Source organism: Enhydra lutris, unplaced genomic scaffold (assembly GCF_002288905.1).
Source record: "Enhydra lutris kenyoni isolate GAN:26980312 unplaced genomic scaffold, ASM228890v2 scaffoldscaffold49, whole genome shotgun sequence".
In the NCBI taxonomy this organism is placed as follows: Eukaryota; Metazoa; Chordata; class Mammalia; order Carnivora; family Mustelidae; genus Enhydra; species Enhydra lutris.
In genome coordinates, this window is record NW_019154133.1 from 4,290,840 (window position 1) to 4,313,403 (window position 22,564).

Genomic DNA, 22,564 nt, shown 5'->3' on the forward strand with positions numbered 1-22,564 from the left:
AAAAAAAAAGAACAAACCTGGACACACCACAGTCTCTGGTTTCAAACTATATTACAAAGCTATAGTAATCAAAACAGTATGTTATGGGCATTAAAAACAGACAGATAGACCAATGGGACAGAATAGAGAGCTAGAAATAAACCCACACATAGATGTTTAGTTAATTTATGACAAAAGAGCCAAGAATAAACAAGGGAAAGGGATAGTCTCTTTAGGAAATGGTGATGGGAAAAACCATACAGCCACATGCAAAAGACTGAAACTTGACTACTGTCTTTCAGCATACACAAAAAAGTAACTCAAAATGTATTAAAGACTGTGAACATAAGACCTAAACCCATAAATCTCCTGGAAGAAAACATATGGTAGCCTCCTTGAGATAGGTCTTGGTGATAATTTTTTTAATTTGACACCAAAGGGAAAAACAGCAAAAGCAAAAATAAACAAGTGGGACTACATCAAACTGAAAAGTTTCTTATAGCAAAGAAAGGAAACCATCAGCAAAATGAAAGTCATCCTACTAAATGGGAGAAAAATATTTACAAGTCCTATGTCTGATAAGAGGCTAATATTAAAAATATATAAAGAACTCATATAACCCAATAGCATTCTAAATTCTAAATAGATATTTCTCTAAAGAAGACATATGGTTGACCCACAAGTATATAAAAAATGCTCAACATAGTCAATCATAAGGGAAATACAAAGCAAAACCACAGTGAGATATTGCTAGCTATTATCAAAAAAATAAGAAATAACAAGTGTTGTGAGGCTGTAGAGAAAAAGGAACCCTGTACACTGTTAGTGGCAATGTGAATTGCTACAGCCACTGTGGAAAACGGCACAGAGGTTTCCAAAAAAACATTAACAATAGAACTACCATATGAGCCAGCAATTTTGTTTCTGGTGTTTATCTGAAGAAAGTAAAAACATTAACTCAAAAAGATGTATGCACCCCCATGTTCATAGCAGCCTTATTTATAATAGCCAAGATATGGAAACAACCTAAGTTTCCTTTGATGGATGAATAAAAAAACTGAAGTATGTATATGTACATATACATATACATATATATGTATGTATATATAATGGGTATTGTTCAGTCATGAAAAAGAAGGAAATCTTGCCATTTGCAACGACATTGATGGACCTTGAGGGCATGATGCTAAGTGGAATAAGTCAGACAGAGGCAGACAAATATGTATGATCTCACTTATATGTGGAATCTGAACAAACAAAAATAAAAACAAAGCTCATAAGAAAAAAAGCTCGTAGATATAGAGAACAGATTAGGAGTTCCCAGAGGTGGGATGGGGGGTGGGGGAGTGAGTGGGGTCAGAAGCTACAAACTTATAAAATAGATCAAGGGAATGCAACATGTTGACTATAGTTAATAGTTCTGTGTCGTATATTTGAAAGTTCTGAGAGACCAGATCTTAAAAATTCTCATCACAAGAAAAAAAATTATTTTGTAAGTATATATGGTGATGGATGTTAACCAGGCTTATTGTGGTGATCATTTCACGGTGTATCCAGATACCACATCATTATGTTGTATACCTGAAACTTTTATAATGTCATCATATTGTATGTTGATTGTGCTTCAGTATAAAAATTTCATAATTTTATGAAATTTCTAATGTAAATATTTTACAACAGATTTTCTTTTTAAAGATTTTGTTATTTAGTTGACAGAGATCACAAGTAGGCAGAGAGAGAGGAGGAGGAGGAAGCAGGCTCCCCGCCAAGCAGAGAACCTGATGTGGGACTCGATCCCAGGACCTGAGACCACGACCCGAGCCGAAGGCAGAGACCCAACCCACTAAGCCACCCAGGCTCTCCTACAACAGATTTTTTTAAAAAAAATCTTAAGAGATCTTATTAAATAATTAGTTGTTAACACTTAATTATTTTTTAAAATTTAGGAAGAAATATCTTCTACTGTATTACTACTCTTAGCTCAAACATCTCTTCACAGTTATAAAGGAGATCATACTATTTTAGGAACAGGCCCTAGTGATGGCTAAATCATTTTCAATAAATGTTTAATTATTAGATTTACTGCTGTATCTTCCTATCATTTAAAGCTGTTTAATTGGACCATGGCTTCAACTGAAAGTCTTCCAAAGGTGGTGGGGGGAGAAAAAGATGAGAAGGAGGAAAAGGAAGGAGAGAAAGGAGGGGCTGTCAACCACCAAAGTGGGGTAATGAGAAAGCAGATTATAGGAAGAAGAGGAAAGGACCGTCTTTGACTGCAAGCAGGATGAGACCCAGAAGCTGATACTCTGCTTTGTCTTTGAGCAGTGCTCTTTTCAGCTGCTCTGGTCGGAGCCTTTATGGATGACATAGTGGCTCCTAGTGGAATGTTACAGTAGCAGCTCTTGTCCCTGATGGGTTGGTGTGACTCTTTGCGCTACCTCTAGAGGGCAACTCATAGCCTGTGTCTGCGTAGAGTTTGTTTTGCCCTTGGCTCTCTACAAAAAGAGCTATTTTTTGAGGTGCTTGTTTAAGGATCTTTAATATACTCTGTGGAGTTATAAAACTAGTAGTATGGCTGAAAGCGTAATATTCCTGCTACCTTTTCAGCTTTGTTTGGCATGTAGATCTACTGAATTGTTTTTGGTTTAGATGAGCACTTGGGTGCTCAGGATTCCTTCCCAGTAAGTTTTGACTCACTGAAATCTGTCATCATAACCTTCCTGCATCTGAGGTACTTGGCATCAGCCAAATGTTTTGACTTTCTATTCTTTTGACTTTCTTTTCCTTGAGGCAGAAGTCGTAAGTTTTTGGTCTTTGGGTCAGAGTGTGTTTTACCAGATTGATAAAGTAAAAGGCTTTTTAAATTTTTATTTTTTAAAAATACTTTATTTATTTGTCAGAGAGAGGAGAGAGAGAGTACAAGCAAGGAGAGTGGCAGGCAATGGGAGAGAGAGAGAAGCGGGCTCCTCAAGGAGCTGGGACCCCGATGTGGGGCTTGATCCCAGGACCCTGGGGTCATGACCTGAGTTGAAGGCAGGCACCTAACTGACTGAGCCACCCAGGTGTCCCTAAAAGGCTTTAAAAAAAAAATAAACATGGCAAAATTGGGAATTTTACGTTCATATATGGATTTCTGGCTTTTCTTGGAGAATCAAAAGATGTGGCAGCCCTGGACTTGATTTGCGGCTGCAGCTGGAGCTGAGTCGTGGCTCTGCCTTTGAGACTGCCGCATATTCTGCTGCTCACCACGTCCCCACCCAGCCTGGCATCTAAGTTTGTAATTCTTGGAGTACTACATGCCTTAAAAATGAGTCATAAAATGGTTTTATAGTTTGTAAAGAAAGCATACTGTCAAACTCTTAATAATTCTCCCTGAAATAACAGATGTAAAACTTACTCCAAATACGTGATGTAGGTAGATTAAATTGTTAGTATTCTTCTGTAATTAGCTCTCACAAACAAAAACTTAGTAGTTCCCTTAGTTTGAGCCAGAGAATGCACATACCACACCACACACAAATTAAAGATGAGTAGAAGGTATAAGTCTGTACTCATGGATTTCTGAAAAACCATGTGTTTAGAAAAAAAATTTGTAAGTTAAAAAAAAAAAGTAAGGAGTCTGCATTATAGGTTCAGTCATACCTCAAGTACATTCAATATGTAAGAAGACTCCTAGAAAATGAGCAGCACAAAACAAGAAGCTATTTTTCCTTTGAAATTTTGCGTTAGGAAAAAGAAGAAAATTATAACAAAACTGTTTAAAAATACTATATAGCAAGAACTCATGTTCATCCTGGTAATTGAAGGATCCTTAATCACTTTTATCTTAATCTGTATTTAAATTTAAAAAAACCCTTTTATTGGGCTATTTTTTATTGAAGTATAATTAACATACAGTGTTATATTAGTTGGAGTATATGATATGAGTTAGCAGTTCTGTACATTAATGCTCATATGATAGGTGTACTCTTAATCCCCTTCATCAGTTTCACTCATTCCTTCCCTCTCCTACTTCTCCCTCTGGCAACCACCAGTTTGTTCTCTTTATTAAAGAGTCTTCTTTTTTTATTTGTCTGTTTTTTTATTTGTTCATTTGTTTATTTTGTTTCTTAAATTTCATATATGAGTGAAATCACTAAATTCCACATCAGAGTGAAATCATCTGATAATTGTCTTTCTTCTTCTGACTTATTTTATGTAGCATTATATGCTCTAGGTTCCATCCATATTGTTGAAAATGGCAAGATCTCATTTTTTTTTTTGTAGCTGAGTAATATTCTGTTGTATATTTATACTGCATTTTCTTTATCCATTCATTTGTCACTGGATATTTGGGTTGCTTTTATTGTAAATAATGCTACAGTAAACTTAGGGGTGCATGTATCTTTTCTAATTGGTTTTCATTTTCTTTGGTTAAATACCCAATAGTGGGATTAATGGATCATATGGTAATTTTCTTTTTCATTTTTTGAGGAACCTCCATACTGTTTAGTTACTCCCACTAAACTTGAATTTGAAGGTGCCCCCCCCCCGATGATCAGTATTAGGAATAAAGTTAATGACCTTCTTGGATGCCCTACTCACATGCTCAGACTCTGAGCCCCCTCTGTCCCCATGGTAGGAGGTTTTATCTAAGGATAGTCCTTACTTTGCTCATATTCCAGATTCAACTCTGAGCCACGACATCAGCATCATTTCTCATAAGTGCTTTTCTTGGTTTCCTCTTCAAAAAGGAAAGGGAGGAAGAGGAAGTTGAAGAGTATATCTAGTTTTTTCAAGGAAAATTCCATTTAATTATTTTTTCCTATTGCCACAAAATATAAATATACAGCATGTTGACTTTTAAAAGTTTCCCCTGTAAGATTTTATTACATCTATCATATTATACCTTTATTTTGAATTATATGCATATAAATCTCTCCTCTTTTTTTTAGGGCTCTCCAAAAAATGTGGAATCCTTTGCATCTATGCTGAGGCATTCTCCTCTTACACAGATGGGACCTGCCAAGGATAAACTAGTCATTGGACGAATCTTCCATATTGTAGAAAATGATCTTTATATAGATTTTGGCGGCAAGTTTCATTGTGTATGTAAAAGACCAGAAGTGGATGGAGAGTAAGTAGAATCATTTCCAGGTGTTTTGAGAGTGTTGATAAAAGTCGAGATACCTCAAAAGTATTATTGAACTTTAATTGGTGATTTGCTAAAAGTCAGAAAATATGTTTTATTTCTCTTCATTATGTTAGTTAGGGAAGTTAGGTGGGATTCATGTCATGTCATTTTAGTCACATTAGGCTAGGTTCATATCTTCTCAAAGCAGCAAGAGCACTTTTGGGGAAGATTTTGATGTTCATCCTGGTAATAAACTATTCCCTGCCATGAAATTAAAACAAGCTTTATAGTGATACATATTGCTCAGGCCATTTTACATGTAATCTTTTTTGCTTCTTTCTCTATTCCATAGTCTACTGCTTCTCAGAGATGCCTCCCTTTCTACTTCTTCATGCTCCTTTCCTCTCCTGCTACCAAATTCCGATGCTTTATCATTTTCTTTTCTTATTTTGCATCTATTCTCAGAATTATAATCTTCTCTATTATAGAACAGAATTCATTCTGTTTATAACTTACAAATAAAGATACTTGTGAGTATAGATATGCACTGGGGAAACCATTAAGGTAGGAGATCTAGGAGTAGCATATCAAGAGTGAAAGGAGATGTGGAACTAAGATTCTGGGATTGGAAAACAGTGGTAAGCAGTATAGAAATTATTTTTCCCATCAGTTTTTAATGTGCACATTTTAAAAATTTCAATATTTTTGGTACCAGGATGCATCTTAGAGTTGATATGTCATTTTAATTGGCAATGTTTTTTATTCTTAATAGTACATAAAGTAATGGTGACTCTAGTATTCGTTGGTGTCTTAGGATGAATTACAGTGATTAAGAAATTAGTGATGTTTAAGAATGAGTCGTAGTGTAGAGATGAATAGGGAAAGAATCTGCTTTAGCTCTAAGAGAGCAGTTATGAAAATGAGTTGCCTCTCTGCTAAGAGTTCTGGATATCTAAAGGTCCAATTGATAACTGGGCTCAAATGATTCGGAGACATAAACTCATTCTCCCTGAATCTGAATTGGACCTGACAAACTTAATACAAATTTCCTCAGATCAGTGGCATGTGAATAAATATTTAATAATTAGTTCTCCAATAGAAAAGGCCCGGATTTGCCAATTTCTGTGGTCTAAAACACTCCTGCTGTGGCCAGTCCTTTTTTTTCTTTTTTAAAGATTTTATTTATTTATTTGAGAGAGAGAGAGAGAGAGAATATGAGAGGGGAGAAGGTCAGAGGGAGAAGCAGACTTCCCATGGAGCTGGGAGCCTGATGTGGGACTTGATCCCAGGACTCCGGGATCATGACCTGAGCTGAGGGCAGTTGCTTAACCAACTGAGCCACCCAGGTGGTCCCTCACCATGGCCAATCTTAAGTTACCAGTGTAATGCCCCTGAGTGCAGAGTTGGGAATACGTGTACACAGACAGCTCCCGCTGGCTCTAGCACACCACTACCTCGGATAATCACAGGCTAAACAGTGTCTTGCAAGGTAAATGCCATGAACCAGGTCATACCTAGGAAAGAAAATGGGCTGCTTATGCTACCTCACATTGAGAGGTAATGGCTCAAGATAGCTTGTCTTGGTATCAAATAACATACATGCTTAGTCAAAAATAGTAAGAACTCAAAAAATTTCTAAGTAGAATAAGTCTGTCAATGCAGATATTAATAGTGCCTTTCTATTGTATAATGGGTCATTGAAGGGATTAAATCAGGTAATGTATGTAACGATTTAGATTGGTGACTGGCATTAATAAACAGATGCTACTATTATTACTGTTCTTGAAATCCTGGTGATTTGGATTTCTGTGAAGTAATGATGACATTCCTCAAGAATTCCTATTGATGAGGGTTTTGCAGGAGGCAAGTGTGAAGATAGGTGGTCCTAAAGTTATCCTTCAAGAGAGGCATCCTAAGCTCTTGGATATTGTCAGTAGTGGCTGTGGCAGATCACTTTTCATTAGTAGAAAATATATCATTTTCTATATTTAAAATTGAAGTACTGTTTTATTTTATACAAAGAAATCTTCTCATCTCCCTACAATTGATAAGCTTTCATCGTCCTCCCATGGGTGATACTCAGGTGCAATGGCCATCTTTATTCTTACAAGCTGACCTAACTTGCAGCCAGAACATCGGTATTAACTTTACAAAAAATACATTTTACAGATAACTCTGCTGAATTACGAGCATTTCACCAGCTCAGTCAGATTTATTACAACTTGCAAATATAGCATACGTGTTCCCTTATGTTTATGGTTAGAACTTTGTTCATGATATTTCTTTCATGGGTATTTATTTCTTTGTGGATATTCTTTTATGTATACTGTTTTTTCCCATTTTGTTAAAATTCTAAAACATCAGTTTTTTTTCATTATGTTATATGTTTGAATGTAATATTACAAAGTGCCTTAGAAACTAGAGTTTCTGATTTGATTCTCAGATCTTATTTCCTACATCACAGAATTTTAAGTATCAGTTTTTGTGACTAGATATTTCTCTAGTAAGTACCATAATACAGTTTGAATTTATTTTATGTACAGTATAGCTTTAAGTGTTTAAATACTAGAATTTGTTGCAACATTTACTGTCTTAATTTTTCATTGAAAACTATACATATACCACCAAAGCACATATTCTGTTACAGAAATTACTATATAGTTGAAGCCCTCATCTCCACATAAATTCCTGCTAGCGAAGCAATCTGTTTAACAAAAGATTTTTGGGAGTGACACGGATGGCTCATAATTTTTCAAGTGAATTATCTAGCCTGTGGAGCAGTCTCTATATTAGAGTCTTTTTAAAATTTTGTATGTATTTAGCAAAGTTAAATGCCTGCATCTCTTTGTTTTTTAGTTACCTACAATAGTTATTTTTCAACTCCTGCTTTCATCTGATTGCCCAGGACCCAATCACTCTCTGTAGAAATTCCCACTTCAACTCCCAAATCACTCACAAAATCAATACATTCATGGCTGAGGATCATGAAGAGTGCAGGAGTTCATTTATTTGTTCATCCATCCATTCACTCATTCAGCAAATGTTTACTGGACCTCTTCAGTTTGGCAGGCACTTTCATAAGGGCTGGTAAACTAGTCAGACTAGCTCTCTGTTCTCGTGAAGTTGGGGCAACAACTTCTTTAATTAATTAATTTATTTATTTATTTATTTGACAGACAGAGATCACAAGTAGGCAGAGAGGCAGGCAGAGAGGTGGGGGCGGGGGGAAGCAGGCTCCCCACCGAGCAGAGAGCCCGATGTGGGGCTTGATCTCAGGACCCTGAGATCATGACCCGGGCTGAAGGCAGAGGCTTAATCCACTGAGCCACCCGGGCGCCCCGTGGGGCAACAACTTCTACTGGAGGGATGGAGAATATATAGTAAAGAAGTACACAAATGGGTTTTAAAAATTGGTAATTACATTAGTAAGAAGGGATAATGTGACAAAATATCTGGCAGGTGGAATATAACAGTAGTTAGGAAAGGGCTTTGATTACTACTTCTACTGCTGAAAATCTGAAATACCCTCAGAGTGCATTTTTGTTAATTCTTCTAATGGTAAACAAGAGTCACGGCTTAAATTCTATTCCGCTCTGGTCCTACAGACTGGTAATGTTATTTCTAATAATGTGCTAAGGGGAGTAGTTTACTTTAGTCAAGATTTGGCTTGAATGGTTTGGTTCCTTTTGTTCCCTTCCTATCTGTGTATATACATACCTTAATGGCTATGTAGGTAACAGCTACAACTCCCTCTCTGCGTACATTGTTTTCTGGGGAGAAACGTTCTATCTTAGCAAATCCTTTGTTGTCCAGTTTTTAATTCATCATGGAAAGGTTTCTACTCTTCCCAAAATATTTTTTAAATTTCTTGATTTCTATATGTAGAAATGCTTAAGTTCTTTCCAAAACCCTTCCCTAGGTCTCTTCTAGTTACTTGTCACTTAGGCTTTGAAAGTATTGAGGCTCCTGGGTGGGTCAGTTGGTTGAGTGTCTTGACTCTTGATTTTGGCTCAGGTTATGATCTCAGGGCATGAGACTGAGCCCCATGTTGGGCTCCATGCTGAGCATGGAGCCTGCTTTAGATTCTTTCTCCCTTTCCCTCTGCTTCTCCCCCTCACTCTTCCCCTCTTAAAAAAAAAAAAAAAGTATTACAGAGAAGTGTCAAATCAGCTTAGTTACTGTTTCAGTTACTTTCCCTTTCTACCTTTATCCAAGACAAAATTTGTGGGTGGGAAATATTTTATTTAGATCTACGTGTTGTCTTTATAGTTGGTAGAAAGATGATAATAACAAATGAGAAAGTAATGAGATCAAGCTAGGCCTCTGGTCATCTCCTTTTCATATCTACAAGTTTAGATTACATGACTAGATAGAGCAGCTTTTTGGGCTAGACACATGTTTGCTCTCCACCTCCGTGATGTCAGGCTGCCTCTGAGCAGATTTTAGGGAGGGTGACTGAGTAATGGCATAACTTCTTGCTTTGGTACATTTACTTAAGAGCCTACAAGTAAGATGCAGATATTTTACATAATTTGTTCATCATTCATCAGCCTGACCTGCTTTTTTAAATTCTTTTTGAGGGGCGCCTGGGTGGCTCAGTGGGTTAAGCCTCTGCCTTCGGCTCAGGTCATGATCTCAGAGTCCTGGGATCGAGCCCCACATCGGGCTCTCTGCTCTCTAGGGGAGCCTGCTTCCTCCTCTCTCTCTGCCTGCTTCTCTGCCTGCTTGTGATCTCTCTGTCAAATAAATAAATAAAATCTTTAAAAAAAAAAAATAAATAAATAAATTCTTTTTGAGAACCATTTTTTTCTCTTCAGTTTGACTTCTGTGTCGTTGAATCTGTTCTACTTTAGGACAGTTTCAGTTAATTAAATGCAAAGAAAAATAAGTCAAATTTAATAAAATGCTCAGTTTGGCAAAATGTTTTAATTTTTTCATTATTTTTAAGATCTTTTAAAAGTTTAAAATTTTAATTCCAGTATGGTTACCATACAGGGTTATATTAGTTTTAGGTGTACAATATAGTGATTCAATGATTCGGTATATTACTTAAGGTTCATCGTGATAAGTGTAAACTTTAATCCCCATCACCTGTTTCACCCACCCCCCACCGACCGTCCCTCTGGTAACCATCTATTTGTTCTCTATAGTGAAGAATCTCTTTCTTGGTTTGTCTCTTCTCTTTTTTTCCTTTTACTCATTTGTTTCTTAAATTCTGTATGAGTCAGATCATGTGGTATTTCTCTTTCTCTGAGTGACTTATTTTGCTTAGCATTATATACTCTCTACTTCTATCAGTGTTGTTGCAAATGGCAAGATTGCATTCTTTTTTATGGCTGAATAATATTCCACTTGTGGAATGTGTATGTATATACCACATCTTCTTTAACCATTTATCTATCAGTGGACACTTGGGCTACTTCCATAATTTGGCTGCTGTAATACTGCAGTAAACAGGGCTGCATATATCCCTTTGGATTAGTTTTTGTATATGTGTGTTTTGGGAGTAAATACCCAATAGTGCAGTTACTGGATTGTAGGGTAGTTTTTATTTTCAGCTTTTTGTGGAACCTCTATACTGTCTTCTCCAGTGGCTGCAAAAGTTTATATTCCTTCCAGCAGTGCACAAGGGTTCCTTTTTCTCCACATCCTCAACAACACTTCTTTCTTTCATTACTGCTTTTAATATAGTTGATGGTGTCTCAAACTCAGAGCAACTGATAAGAATCAGAAATTATTTTGGTTAACCGAATATTCTAATTAGTTAAGTGATAGCCTTTTAATAAGTTCTATAGCTTTATTGTTTTGATACTTGTTTTTGATTATACCTTGCTCTATTCTCAACATGGGACTTGAACTCACAACCCTGAGATCAAGAGTCACATGCTCTACCCCCTAAGCCAGCCAGGCATCCCTGATGATAGTTTAAAGGAACACTTTCAGCCTCTGTCCCAAGAAGCTCTCTAGTTCTGCAGAAAGGTTAGCCGGGAAATTAGACCCTACTTTCAGAGTGGCTCCATCTTCATTTTATACATTACAATTCTGGAACACTTTGTTTAAAGAGTCAGGGAGCACCTGGGTGGCTCAGTCAGTTAAGTGTCTGACTCTTGATTTGGCTCAGGTCATGATCTCAGACCACAGATCTGCTCCACTGAGAGCGAGTCTGCTAGATATTCTCTCCCCCGCCCTACTCTCTCTCTCTCTCTCAAGTGAATAAATAAATCTTTAAAAAAAAAAATGTATTTGTGGGAAATGGTATATTTCTACCACAAAAAAAAAAAAGTTTGAAAAATACTTCTAAAAGAAAATTCTAGAAAGACATTATATTAATAGTCACAGTCATCAGAGTATAAACTATGGTATTTAAGCATGAACAATAGTATTGTGATCCACTTAGACTGAGTTGCAAAATAGAAATAAATTCAGAGATCTTGGAGGTGTGGATGGGGCCTGATTCTAACAATACCAATCTTAAAAGTTTTAACCATTATATTGTTTTTCTTTCATGTCAGATTGTGACTTGAAATCAGAAATCAGATTATGACAAATTTGAGCGAATGACTCAGGCATTAACTTCTTTGGTAGTTATCATTGCATTAACTGACTTGCTAAATTAATCAACATTTTCTTCTCTAAACCCCACTGACTGATACCAACATTAACTGGAAAATTAGAAATTGGTGGTCCTCTTATTTATCTGTTTTTTTTACTTCTTCTGTTCAACTATATCTTTAGCTAAAGCTAGTTGTGCTTGTTCCCAAATCTATTTATTTTATTTTATTTTATTTTTTTATTTGACAGAGATAGAAACAGTGAGAGAGGGAACACAAGCAGGGTGAGTGGGAGAGGAAGAAGCAGGGAGCCCGATGCGGACCTCAAGCCCGGGACCCTGGGATCATGACCTGAGACAAAGGCAGACGCTTAATAACTCAGCCACCTAGGCGCCCCCCAAAACCTATTTATATTGTTAAGTAATTTTTTGATTATTGCATAAATTAATAAAATATGAGTGGAAAGGATTTTTGTTCTTAAGAAAGGCTAATTTTAATGTTTTGGAAAGATCCTCATAAAGGAGAGGTATTTTTTAAGAAACTACTATTGAATTAGTTTGGGCAAGTAAACCATAAAGATGGGGAAGGGGAATCGTAAAAATCTGGAAGGAATTGCTTTCCAACTGTCTTTCTTTTCTTGTTTTACTTTACAGTGGCTGATTTTGGCACTCCCAGACATTTTAGTAAGGGTATTGCTTATATAAAGAAATCAGTGCAGAGCTCCAGTGAGTGGACCTCTCCTCAGCGAGAAGGCCTGGACCTCTATCAGAGTATTTGCATTATTTGCTAACCTAATGTCTTCACAATATATGTGTATGCTTTTTTAATGAGTTCTCACTTTAACCTACTTTTCCATGAGCCAATCTCTAAGTCAGAGGGCTTCACTGTGACTTAAAAACATAAAGCTCTTACCTGTCACCTGCCCTTTTTTAAAGACATTTTTTCTTCTGTTATTAACACAGCACACAATTTCAGAAAAATTGTCCTAGTGTGAATTAAGATTGTTCCCTTTCCATATTCCCATCTGATAAACATAATAACTAGTTTTTTGAAAACCTACATTGGCACTCCATACGTATTGTCTGATGGCCTTTCTGGAAAATAGTATGGAGGTTCCTCAGGAAGTTAAAAATAGAGGTACCCTATGACCCGCAATTGCACTAGGTATTTACCCCAAAGATACAAATGTAGTGATCCAAAGGGGCACGTGTACCCCAATGTTCATAGCAGCAGTGTCCACAATAGCCAAACTATGGAGGAAGCCTAGATGTCCATCAACAGGTGAATGAATAAAGATGTGGTGTGTGTGTGTGTGTATGTGTATATATATATATATAGGTATATACACACATACATACACGCACACTCAACGGAATGTTAATCAGCCATCAAAAAGGATGAATCTTAGCATTTACATCGACATGGATGGAACTGGAGGGTTTTATGCCGAGTGAAGTAAATCAGTCAGAGAAAGACAATCATCATATGATTTCACTAAAATGTGGAATATAAGAAATAGCGCAGAGGATCATAGGAGAAGGGAGGGAAAACTGAATGGGAAGAAATCAGAGAGGGAGACAAACATGAGAGGCTCTTAACTATAGGAGACAAACCAAGGGTTGCTGGAAGGGAGGTGGGTGGGAATAGGGTAACCGGATGATGGATATTAAGGAGGGCATGGGTGATGTGATGAGCGCTGGGTGTTATATGCAACTGATAAATTACTGAACTCTACATCTGATACTAATCATGTACTTATATGTTGGCTAATTGAATTTGAATTTTAAAAGAAAGTAGGGGATATTTTCTCCATTTTCCAAATGAAGAAAGTGAGTCTCTGAGCATAATATGCTGCAGTGACCCAACTGGTAATTAATAAGGCAGGGAGGGATTCAAACTTGAGGCTGTGTATCCAGCACAGCCCTTGAATATTCTTTTCACTCTACTGTGCTGCTCTCCAGTTCCCACAACATACAGTTACTAAGTATCATAGGACCCTCCGAAAATGGTCTCACATATGAGCCAGTTTTTATACCAGGGACCCTGAAGACAGTGTGGTGGGAAGGCTCTGTGGGAGGTCTGTTGAAGAATTGTAAGTAGCCTGTTATAATATCCTTGGTTGTAGTGTGCATGATCTGATATGTTTGGGTAGAGTTACCACTGATAAGCTAATGATAGTGGGTCCAGGCTTTGTTTCAGAATGCATGCGTAACATAATTACGGTGAGACCTGTAGTCACAGGAGCTAGTTAATGTCTGACAGTGATCGGAGCTAAGAGTCACCTGGCCTGTTATTTGGGAGTGCTTATTTCAAAAAAGTTTATTCTGCAAATTGTAGAAAGTTGACTCTTTACATGTTAATACTCAATTTTTAATTCTGTTTTTTAAGTGAATTTTTAAAAATTTTTAAAAATTTTAAAAATTAAAAAAAATTTTAAAAAGATGTTTTATTTATTTATTTGACAGAGGGAGAGAGAGATTACAAGTAGGCAGAGAGGCAGGCAGAGAGAGGTGGGGGAAGCAGGCTCCCTGCTGAGCAGAGAACCCCATGTGGGACTCAATCCCAGGACCCTGAGATCATGACCTCAGCCAAAGGTAGAGGCTTAATCCACTGAGCCAGTCAGGCACCCCTCAATTTTTAATTCTTTGATTCTTTTTATAAAATGTGTCATCTACTTTCCTTGAACCTTGTCAGACCTAAAGTAGTTTAACCTGGCTTTTGGTCTTTGCTTTTGATGAACCAAGGTCATAAATATAAACATTAATATCTGTGTTGTATTATAATTCAAATATATAGAATTATTGCTCTTTAGCTACACAACACTCCAATTCTGTAGTTTTTGTATTTTGCCTTTAGATGTCATTATTCTTTCTCTGCTCTTTTACCTGTGTCTCCATTTTTAGCTTTTTTGAACTTTTTAATTTTCTTCTTCTAATATTCTGATGCCCAGGAAATTGATCACCAGATTTATTGTGCTTAAAATATGAGCAGCTGGTATTTGAGGATGACCTCTCAGCCTCTTCTGTAAGTAAAGTGTATGCACTTTAGCAGATGGACTTCAACATGTGTTTTGACAGCTTCTAAGCTCCTCTGCTTAGTTCTCATTGGGTTCTGTGGAGACTTGATGTCACCAGATTAGTAACTTCCTGATAAGTGAAGTGTAACTAGGTTGGGATCTTTCCTGTGTTGACTGCATGTCCACTGATGCCTTTGATAGGGATTGTCACATCTCAGGACAGTGTTTGTTGAACTAGTCAATGTGCTGAGTGTCTTGAACATGAGTATTTATTGTGGTGGAGACTTTAACACCTCCAGTAGGAATATTAATGAAAATAAGATGGGATTACTGGACCTCAAATACTATTTGAGTTGATATCAATTCTTAGATACATTTGTAAGTAAGTGGGTAAATTCCCTAAGAGCATTATTAAACCCAGAGTATTCTTTTATAGCATTGCTTAGTTTGATTGGCTTGAAATGTACCTGTAGTACAATTTGTCAGTCTCAAGAATTAAGCTTTTGATTTTATTATTTTTATTATTTTTTATTTTTATTTTTTTTAAAGATTTTATTTATTTATTTGACAGAGATCACAAGCAGGCAGAGAGGCAGGCAGAGAGAGAGGGAGAAGCAGGCTCCCTCCTGAGCAGAGAGCCCGATGTGGGGCTCGATCCCAGGACCCTGGGATCACAACCTGAGCCGAAGGCAGAGGCTTAACCCACTGAGCCACCCAGGCGCCCCATTTTTATTGTTTTTTAAATTGAGTTTTTATTTTTATTCCAATATAGTTAACATACAATGATATGTTAGTTTCAGGTGTACAGTGTAGTGATTCAGCAATTCCATACATCACCCAGAGCTTATCACAAGTGCCCTCCTTAATCCCCATCACCTGTTTCACCCAGCCCCCCACCTGCCTCCCCTCTGGTGACCATCAGTTTGTTCTCTATAGTTAAGAGCCTGTTTCTTGGCTTCTTTCTCTCCCCCACCCCCTCTTTTTTTCCCTTTGTTCATTTGTTTCTTAAATTCCACATATGAGTGAAATCATATGGTGTTTATCTTTCTCTATTTTGCTTATCATAATGCCCTTTTGCTCCATCCATGTTGTTGCAAAAGGCAAGATTGCATTCTTTTATATGGCTGAATAATATTCCATATATATCACATCTTCTTTATCCATTCATTTTATTTTTAAATAAACTAGGTCATGGTGCAATTTTTCACTGAGTCAGCAAGCATTTAACTAGCAGCTGTCATGTGTCACCTCTGTGTTTAATGCTGTTGATGTTCAGATTAAAGACTCCCTGCTTTCAGGGAGTCGATGATTCAGTTGGGGATAGAGAGGTAAATCAATATACATTACACTGTGTAAGTTCTATTTACTGTATCCTACAGGATTGGAAAAGAGGGGATCAGTGATTCTGTTAGGTTGTCAGAAAAGGTTTCCCAGATGAACTAGCAATTGAATTGAGTTGTAAAGGATGAAGGGTAGGAGATACAAAGTGTAAAAAGTGCCTGCACTTGGAAAAGTTTTAAGTGAGAGAGACCCTGGCTTTTCTGGGAACTCCAGTGGCTTACTTGGCTTAAGTGGAGAAGGGATGAGAGAGTGGGGAGATGGGCAGGAGTCAGATCTTCAAGGGATTTATATATCATTTTAAAAAATTGGGGCTTTGTTCTGAAAGTGATAAAGAGCCATTAAAACATGGACTGGGTTTGTGTTTCAATGAGATCATTCTGGCAGTGGTGTGGAGTCTATATTGGAAGAATGAAATGAGTTAGGCCAATAAAGAAGCTTCTGGAAAGAAGTGATGAGAATATTAATTAAGTCTGAGGGTCAGGAGAGGAGACTTTCATTAGCAATTTAGGAGGTAGAAGAACCAGGTCTTGGTGACTCAGTATGGATAGTGAGGTTGACATTTTGGTATTTGTTTAAGACATGAATGACTAGGTAGATAGTAAGTCTGGTTGTATTGGGAAGGTGGAGAAGGGGAATGGATTATATTGATATTTTTGTATGCTTGAAAAATAAAAATTTAAATGCCCAGATTTAGGTCAGTTTTGATTCTCTCATTCCCACTCATTGTCATACAACTACTGATTAGTGTCAGTTAAGGAACATTTCTCTTTTTACTGAAATATAATATCCTTGTGGTTAAGCCATGCTTATATTTATGGCTAGGGAGCCAAATTCTCTAAATTTTATTTTATTGTTATATTTTAATTTTGATTTTTCAAGAATTGTATATATTTCTCTAAAATCCTTAAGTCCAGTTTTACAAATGAAATCTATTTATTTATTAACGTGTTAATGAAGATCACGTCTTTTAAAGCATTATTTCTACACTGGCATCTCTATCAAAACACACATGATTGACAGTTCTGAAAATCGAAGAGTTTCAAAACAAGCATGATTGGCAGTTCTAAGGTAACTAGCACGTGCACTGAATATTATTTGTACTTTTGTTTGACACTAAGGTGGAAAAACGAGCTAATTTCCCAGTCTTTGTTTCTATTTCAGGTTGTATGATATATAGGGTCAAATAAAGAGTGGGTAGATATTGAATGTTTCAAAGACTGAAGTTTTCAAGGTGTGGTGGTGGGGGAAAAGAGAAAATAAGAATTTGAAATTTTCCAGAGGACATGGTACACAGTTAAAAAGTATGAATGTTTTAAAATAGATTTGTGATTGAAAATCATTCTATCATATTTTCTTAACAGAGCTCTGCTTATTTAGGATAAAAGAAACATCTCTTATATTTAACTTCTTAGTAAGAAGCCTTAAGAATATGTATAAATTATAAAATATGATCCCAGAAGTGTCCTATGTTCATGAAACACATGTAGTCAGGCTTTTGAGTAGCATTAGACTTAAAAACAACAACAAAACCAAACTCACAGATAAAGAGAACAAATTGGTGTTTGCCAGAGGCAGGAGGTAGGGGGTGGCAAAATGGAGGATGGGACGTCAAAAGTACAAATTTCCAGTTATAAATAAGTCATGGAGATATGATATATTGCATGGTGACTATAGTTAATGATACTGTGTTGCATATTTGAAAGTTGCTAAGAGTAGATCTTGAAAGTTCTCATCACAAGAAAAAAATTTCTTGCATAATTATATATGGTGATGACATTAACTAGACTTGCTGTGGTATCATTTCACAATATATGTGAATATCAAATTATTATGTTGTACACCTGAAGTTAATGTTATATATGTCAGTTATTCCTCAGATTAAAAAAAAAATGTTTTTAATGAAGAGCATTAGAGGTTCTTTTTTCCCCTCTCAGATACATGGCATAGCAGTGTTCTGTTGGATTGATTTGTTCTATTAGATTCTATTTTGATTGATGTGCAAAATTGATTTGCTTTGTATAGCATATTCACGTATGTATAGCTGCGTTAGCCCAGAGGTTGTGTAAATTTATATGTCTAATAAGTTTGCCATATATACCTTCCCAGGACTGTAAAGGTTAAAAGTGAATCTGGAAACTACTATGGTGGCTGCTTGTTAAGGAATGCAAGCAATTAAGTGTTCCCACAAAAGCTTTGAAGTTAATATCTTAATAGGATGAATAGGAGAAAAAGTCAAGGCTGTACTCCCTACAATTGGTTCAGGCTGTAGTTCTATTGACTTAAGAATAGAGTTTGGAAAAATTAAAAGCTGTTTTCAGTAGAAAGTGTGAGTTCTACTTTAGTTTGTAGAATTTTGTTTTAATTTAGATTGCCACTTTATAACATGTAGAAACTCTCAGAGACCCGGGAGTTTGTATTCTGTAATTTGTGGTTAATAGTAAGAACAATAATAGCTAACATTTGTTGAGCCCTCTATGCTAGCACATTACTGAGTTTTGTATGTATTATTTTCTTTAATCTTTTTATTACTCTATGGTACATGCTTTTAGAATCTTCATTTAAAAAACACTGAAGAAACAAAGGCTATAGAGATTTTAAGTCATTTCCCCAAGGGTAGCAGCTAATAAGTAAGCAGACCTGATACAATATAGCTTCTTATTGTTCATCACTACTTTATACTGATTAAATACACTTCCCGGGTGAGTGTGTGTGTGTGTGTGTGTGTGTGATTTGTTAATATTTTCAGTAACTATTTGTTGAGTATCTTAATTACAGTGTGCTGAATGCAGTTTAAATGAACTGTATGATGTCTTTAGGAGGAAGGGTACATAGAGCACAGAGGAATACAGGGATAAATGCCTACATGAGTGATGTGGTCAAGCACAGAAATCAGAGGAGAAGCTGGAGAAATGAAAGTTGAAATGGTTTCATAAAAAAAAGGGCCTCCTTGGGGCGCCTGGGTGGCTCAGTGGATGAAGCCACTGCCTTCGGCTCAGGTCATGATCTCAGGGTCCTGGGATCGAGCCCCACATTGGGCTCTCTGCTCAGCGGGGAGCCTGCTTCCCCCTCTCTCTCTGCCTGCCTCTCTGCCTACTTGTGATCTCTCTCTCTGTCAAATAAAAAAATAAAATAAATTTTTTAAAAAAAGGGCCTCCTCAAAGAGAGGAAACTTTAGCTAGATTCTGAAAGATGGGGGAGGGGCATTAGGCAATGCATATTAAGAAGACATCTGTGGGGAAGAATCATGAGTAAAGGCATGGCATTGAGAATGAGCTTGGTGAGATCGTGTTAGTTATCTCTACCTGTGAACCGTGTTCCTCCAAAACTGAGTGGCTTAAAACAATAAAAATTTATTCTTTCCCACAATTGCTATGGGTCAGGAATCCAGGAGTATTTTAGCTGAACAGTTATGGCTCAAGAGTTTCTCATGAAGTTAAGGCAAAATATTGGCCAGGGCTGCAGTCATCTGAGGGCTTGACTGAGGCTGGAGGATATGATGCCTAGGCGGTTCCTTCATGTGCCCGGCAAGTTAATGCTGGCTGTGGGCCGGAGGTGGCAGTTTCTCATCACATGGACTCTCCATTGGGCTTTGTGAGTGTCTTCACAACATAGTAGTTAGCTTCCCCCAGAGTGAATAATTTAAGAAAGGTTGAGGTGGTTGTCATACCTCTTATAACCTAGTCATGCACTGTCACTTCTGCCTTATTCTGTTCATTAGAAGCAAGTCACTAAACCTAGTCCACACTCTAGCGGAAGGGAATTAGTTTCCACCTTTTAGAGGGAATTGTGTACAAAATATCTGTACATATTCTGTATGTTGTGTACATAATATCTCTACAGATACAAAATATCTGTACACCATAGTGGTCAGGAACCCATGGCTTGGTGAAGTTTTAGAGGGGTAAATGTAATACTTGCTTTGCTAGACAGGCAAGCATCCTTAGAGAATATTCTGAATTTCAGGGGCACCTGTGTGGCTCAGTTGGCTTGGGTTGTGATCCCGGGATCCTAGGATCGAGCCCCTTTTTGGGCTCCCTCCTCAGCCTCAACAGGGAGCCTCCCATTCCCTCTGCCTGCCACTCCCCTTGCTTGTGCTCTCCCTCTCTCTGTCAAATAAATAAATCTTAAAGAAAGAAAGAGAGGGAGGGAGGGAGGAGGGAAGGAAGGAAGGAAAGAAGGAAGGAAAGAAGGAAGGAAGGAGACCCTGAGTTTCAGGCTAAGAACTTAGGACAGAGGAAAGACAGCAGAGTGGCTTTTGGTTAGTGATATTTTTGTGCGATGACATCTGCAGTGAGGTGTGAGATGGAATGGTTGCCACAGGGACGGTTCTGAGACTGTCATAGTAGTCCAGGCAGGGGCTGGCCCAGGGTGAGGAGAGATGGGAAAGGAAAGCTCGGAGGAACTGTTCACAGAAATGACTGGTGCTAGAGGTTTCCAGCCTAAGGGCCTAGACAAACAGAGGTCACAGCAATAGGAAGTTGGGCAGAGTTACTGTTCATAGGGCAGGACATGGAGCTCTTTTAGACATGTTGTGTTTTTCTCTAGATATTTGGCCACATGGGATTGGATTGATGAAAAATTAGGCTGTAGAGTAACAATAGACCTGGAATTAGCAATTCATATTGGACTATAATTTTTTATATCTTCTTTTATCGGCAAAAATGAAACAAAACAAAACAAACAAACAAACAAAAAAAACAAAGGCAATAGCATCAGTGCACACTTGTGTTTGCCCTACATTAAGGGAGGGGGACTGACTTGAAGAAACCTTTCAGTGTTCAGGTTCAGGCATCTTTGGAACTGATAAAGCTTTATTTCTAAAAGTGGAATACAGATAGAGCAGTAACAGATGAGATCCTGGAGAAGTTGCGGAACCTTGCCAGGTGTATTCAGTAGATGTTCGTATTACTGAACTTGGACCAGAGTTTCAAAATTCTTTTCACTCGCTTTTAGTAGATTTCCTACTACTTTACCTTCTTCACTCTTACGCCTCTTGTTCCTCTCCTCCTCCTCCTTAGCAGATAACCTTATCTCCTTCTTTATTGAAATCAAGTTCATTCATTAGTTTAATCCATATGAAGCTACTATTTTTTAAGTAAAATTGTTGAATATCTGATTCAACTTAATATCCCTGGATTTCCTATTCTTTACCTTCAGTCATCTTTTTCTAGAGAATTTGATAACATTTGAAACAATTTTACCTTGTTTCCTCTTCAAACTATTGTTCTATTCCTCCCTGTCCCCCAAATTGCCCCTGTTTTCCAGATTTCCATTAATACCTCGGGTCAGCCCACCTGGCTTACTCTCACCATCCTACTAACTGCAAATGCCCTTTTAAATTTGGTAGTGCCCCGGGTATCTGCCCAGCAGTTTACTCAAGCTCTCTCATGTCCACACCAGTGGCTCTTCCCTTTTCTGAAACTGTCATGTACCTTCATATTCTTGGTGATCCTTCTACTTCCCTGTTCTTTTTATACATTCCTCCAAAAGTGTTTTATAAAATTTTAGGGAAGAAAGTAAGGAGGAGATACGGTAGTTTTGGGCTTGTCCAGGGAAGTTGAGGACGGCAAATAATCAGGAAAAACGTAGGGGTGGAGGACAAGAGGCCTTGGTTCTGATTCTGTATCATCATTGAAAAGCACTTTATATGCTTGTAAGTGGCCCTTATAAATGTCTCCATTTATATGTATCCCTTTTTCTTTTATTTTAATTGTGAGTAAATTAGGAATTCAGGTTCAACATAGTCCCATACTTGAAAATACAATGCTTTGTTTTTAGCTTGTTTTAATTCTTAAGGAAAGATTTTTCCATAAATATACTACAGTTAAATTTCTTTTAAAGTTTTAATTCAGAACCTTAATTTTGGACCTAAAATAGAATACTTTGTATTCTTTTTAAAAATGCAAATTAGTATTAAATAGGTATAATTAAATCCTTAATTAGTACTGATTGAGCACATTATAATGTTCATGTGGATTGTATGCTACTGACTGTGTCATTTTTGAATTTATTAAGCAACAACTCTTTCCTGGATGTATTATCCTTAAAAGCATTTTTCTTTACATATAGTACTTTTTTTGATAATAGGATTACCAATTACTTGTTATAGCATGTAGTAGAGAGAACTGTCCATCTTTCAGCATGGAATATGATTTGAAGTTATTCGGCTTTGGGAATATATTGCTGTGAACGCGTATATCTTGAGACTCAGCATTTTCACTAGAGTTAACCTTACCTGAGAACTTTTGTTTTACTCACCATCCATTTTGTTTCGGCCTTTACACTATATTTATTTTTTATTTACTGGGACAATATGATGTGCTCTACTGGTTTTGAAAAGTTAACAGCTAAACATAAATTCTTTAAATCTCACAACGTAATCCAGAAACTGATTTTCTTTTCCTAATTGTAATTGCAAATATTTTAGCCTGCTTGTTTCCTGAATGTAATTTATTTGGAAACTTTAATTTTGAATTTAGCTTCTTTTTCAAATATTGTACCTTCGTCATGAATTTTTAAGTTCTTTGTTTCATGTGTTTCACTGAAGGAAAAATCTGAAGTTTG

At 37.0% G+C, this 22,564-nt stretch overlaps 1 protein-coding gene across 1 annotated transcript in view; it reads left to right on the forward strand.

Moving 5' to 3' along the window:
- LOC111156821 (mitochondrial ribosomal protein S28) overlaps positions 1 to 22,564 on the forward strand; it is a 111,261-nt gene that overhangs the window by 17,502 nt on the left and 71,195 nt on the right. Inside the window, exon 2 of the mRNA XM_022517911.1 lies at positions 4,914 to 5,095. Coding sequence (XP_022373619.1) covers positions 4,914 to 5,095 — 182 coding nt within the window. The remainder of the gene's footprint in view (positions 1 to 4,913; positions 5,096 to 22,564) is intronic.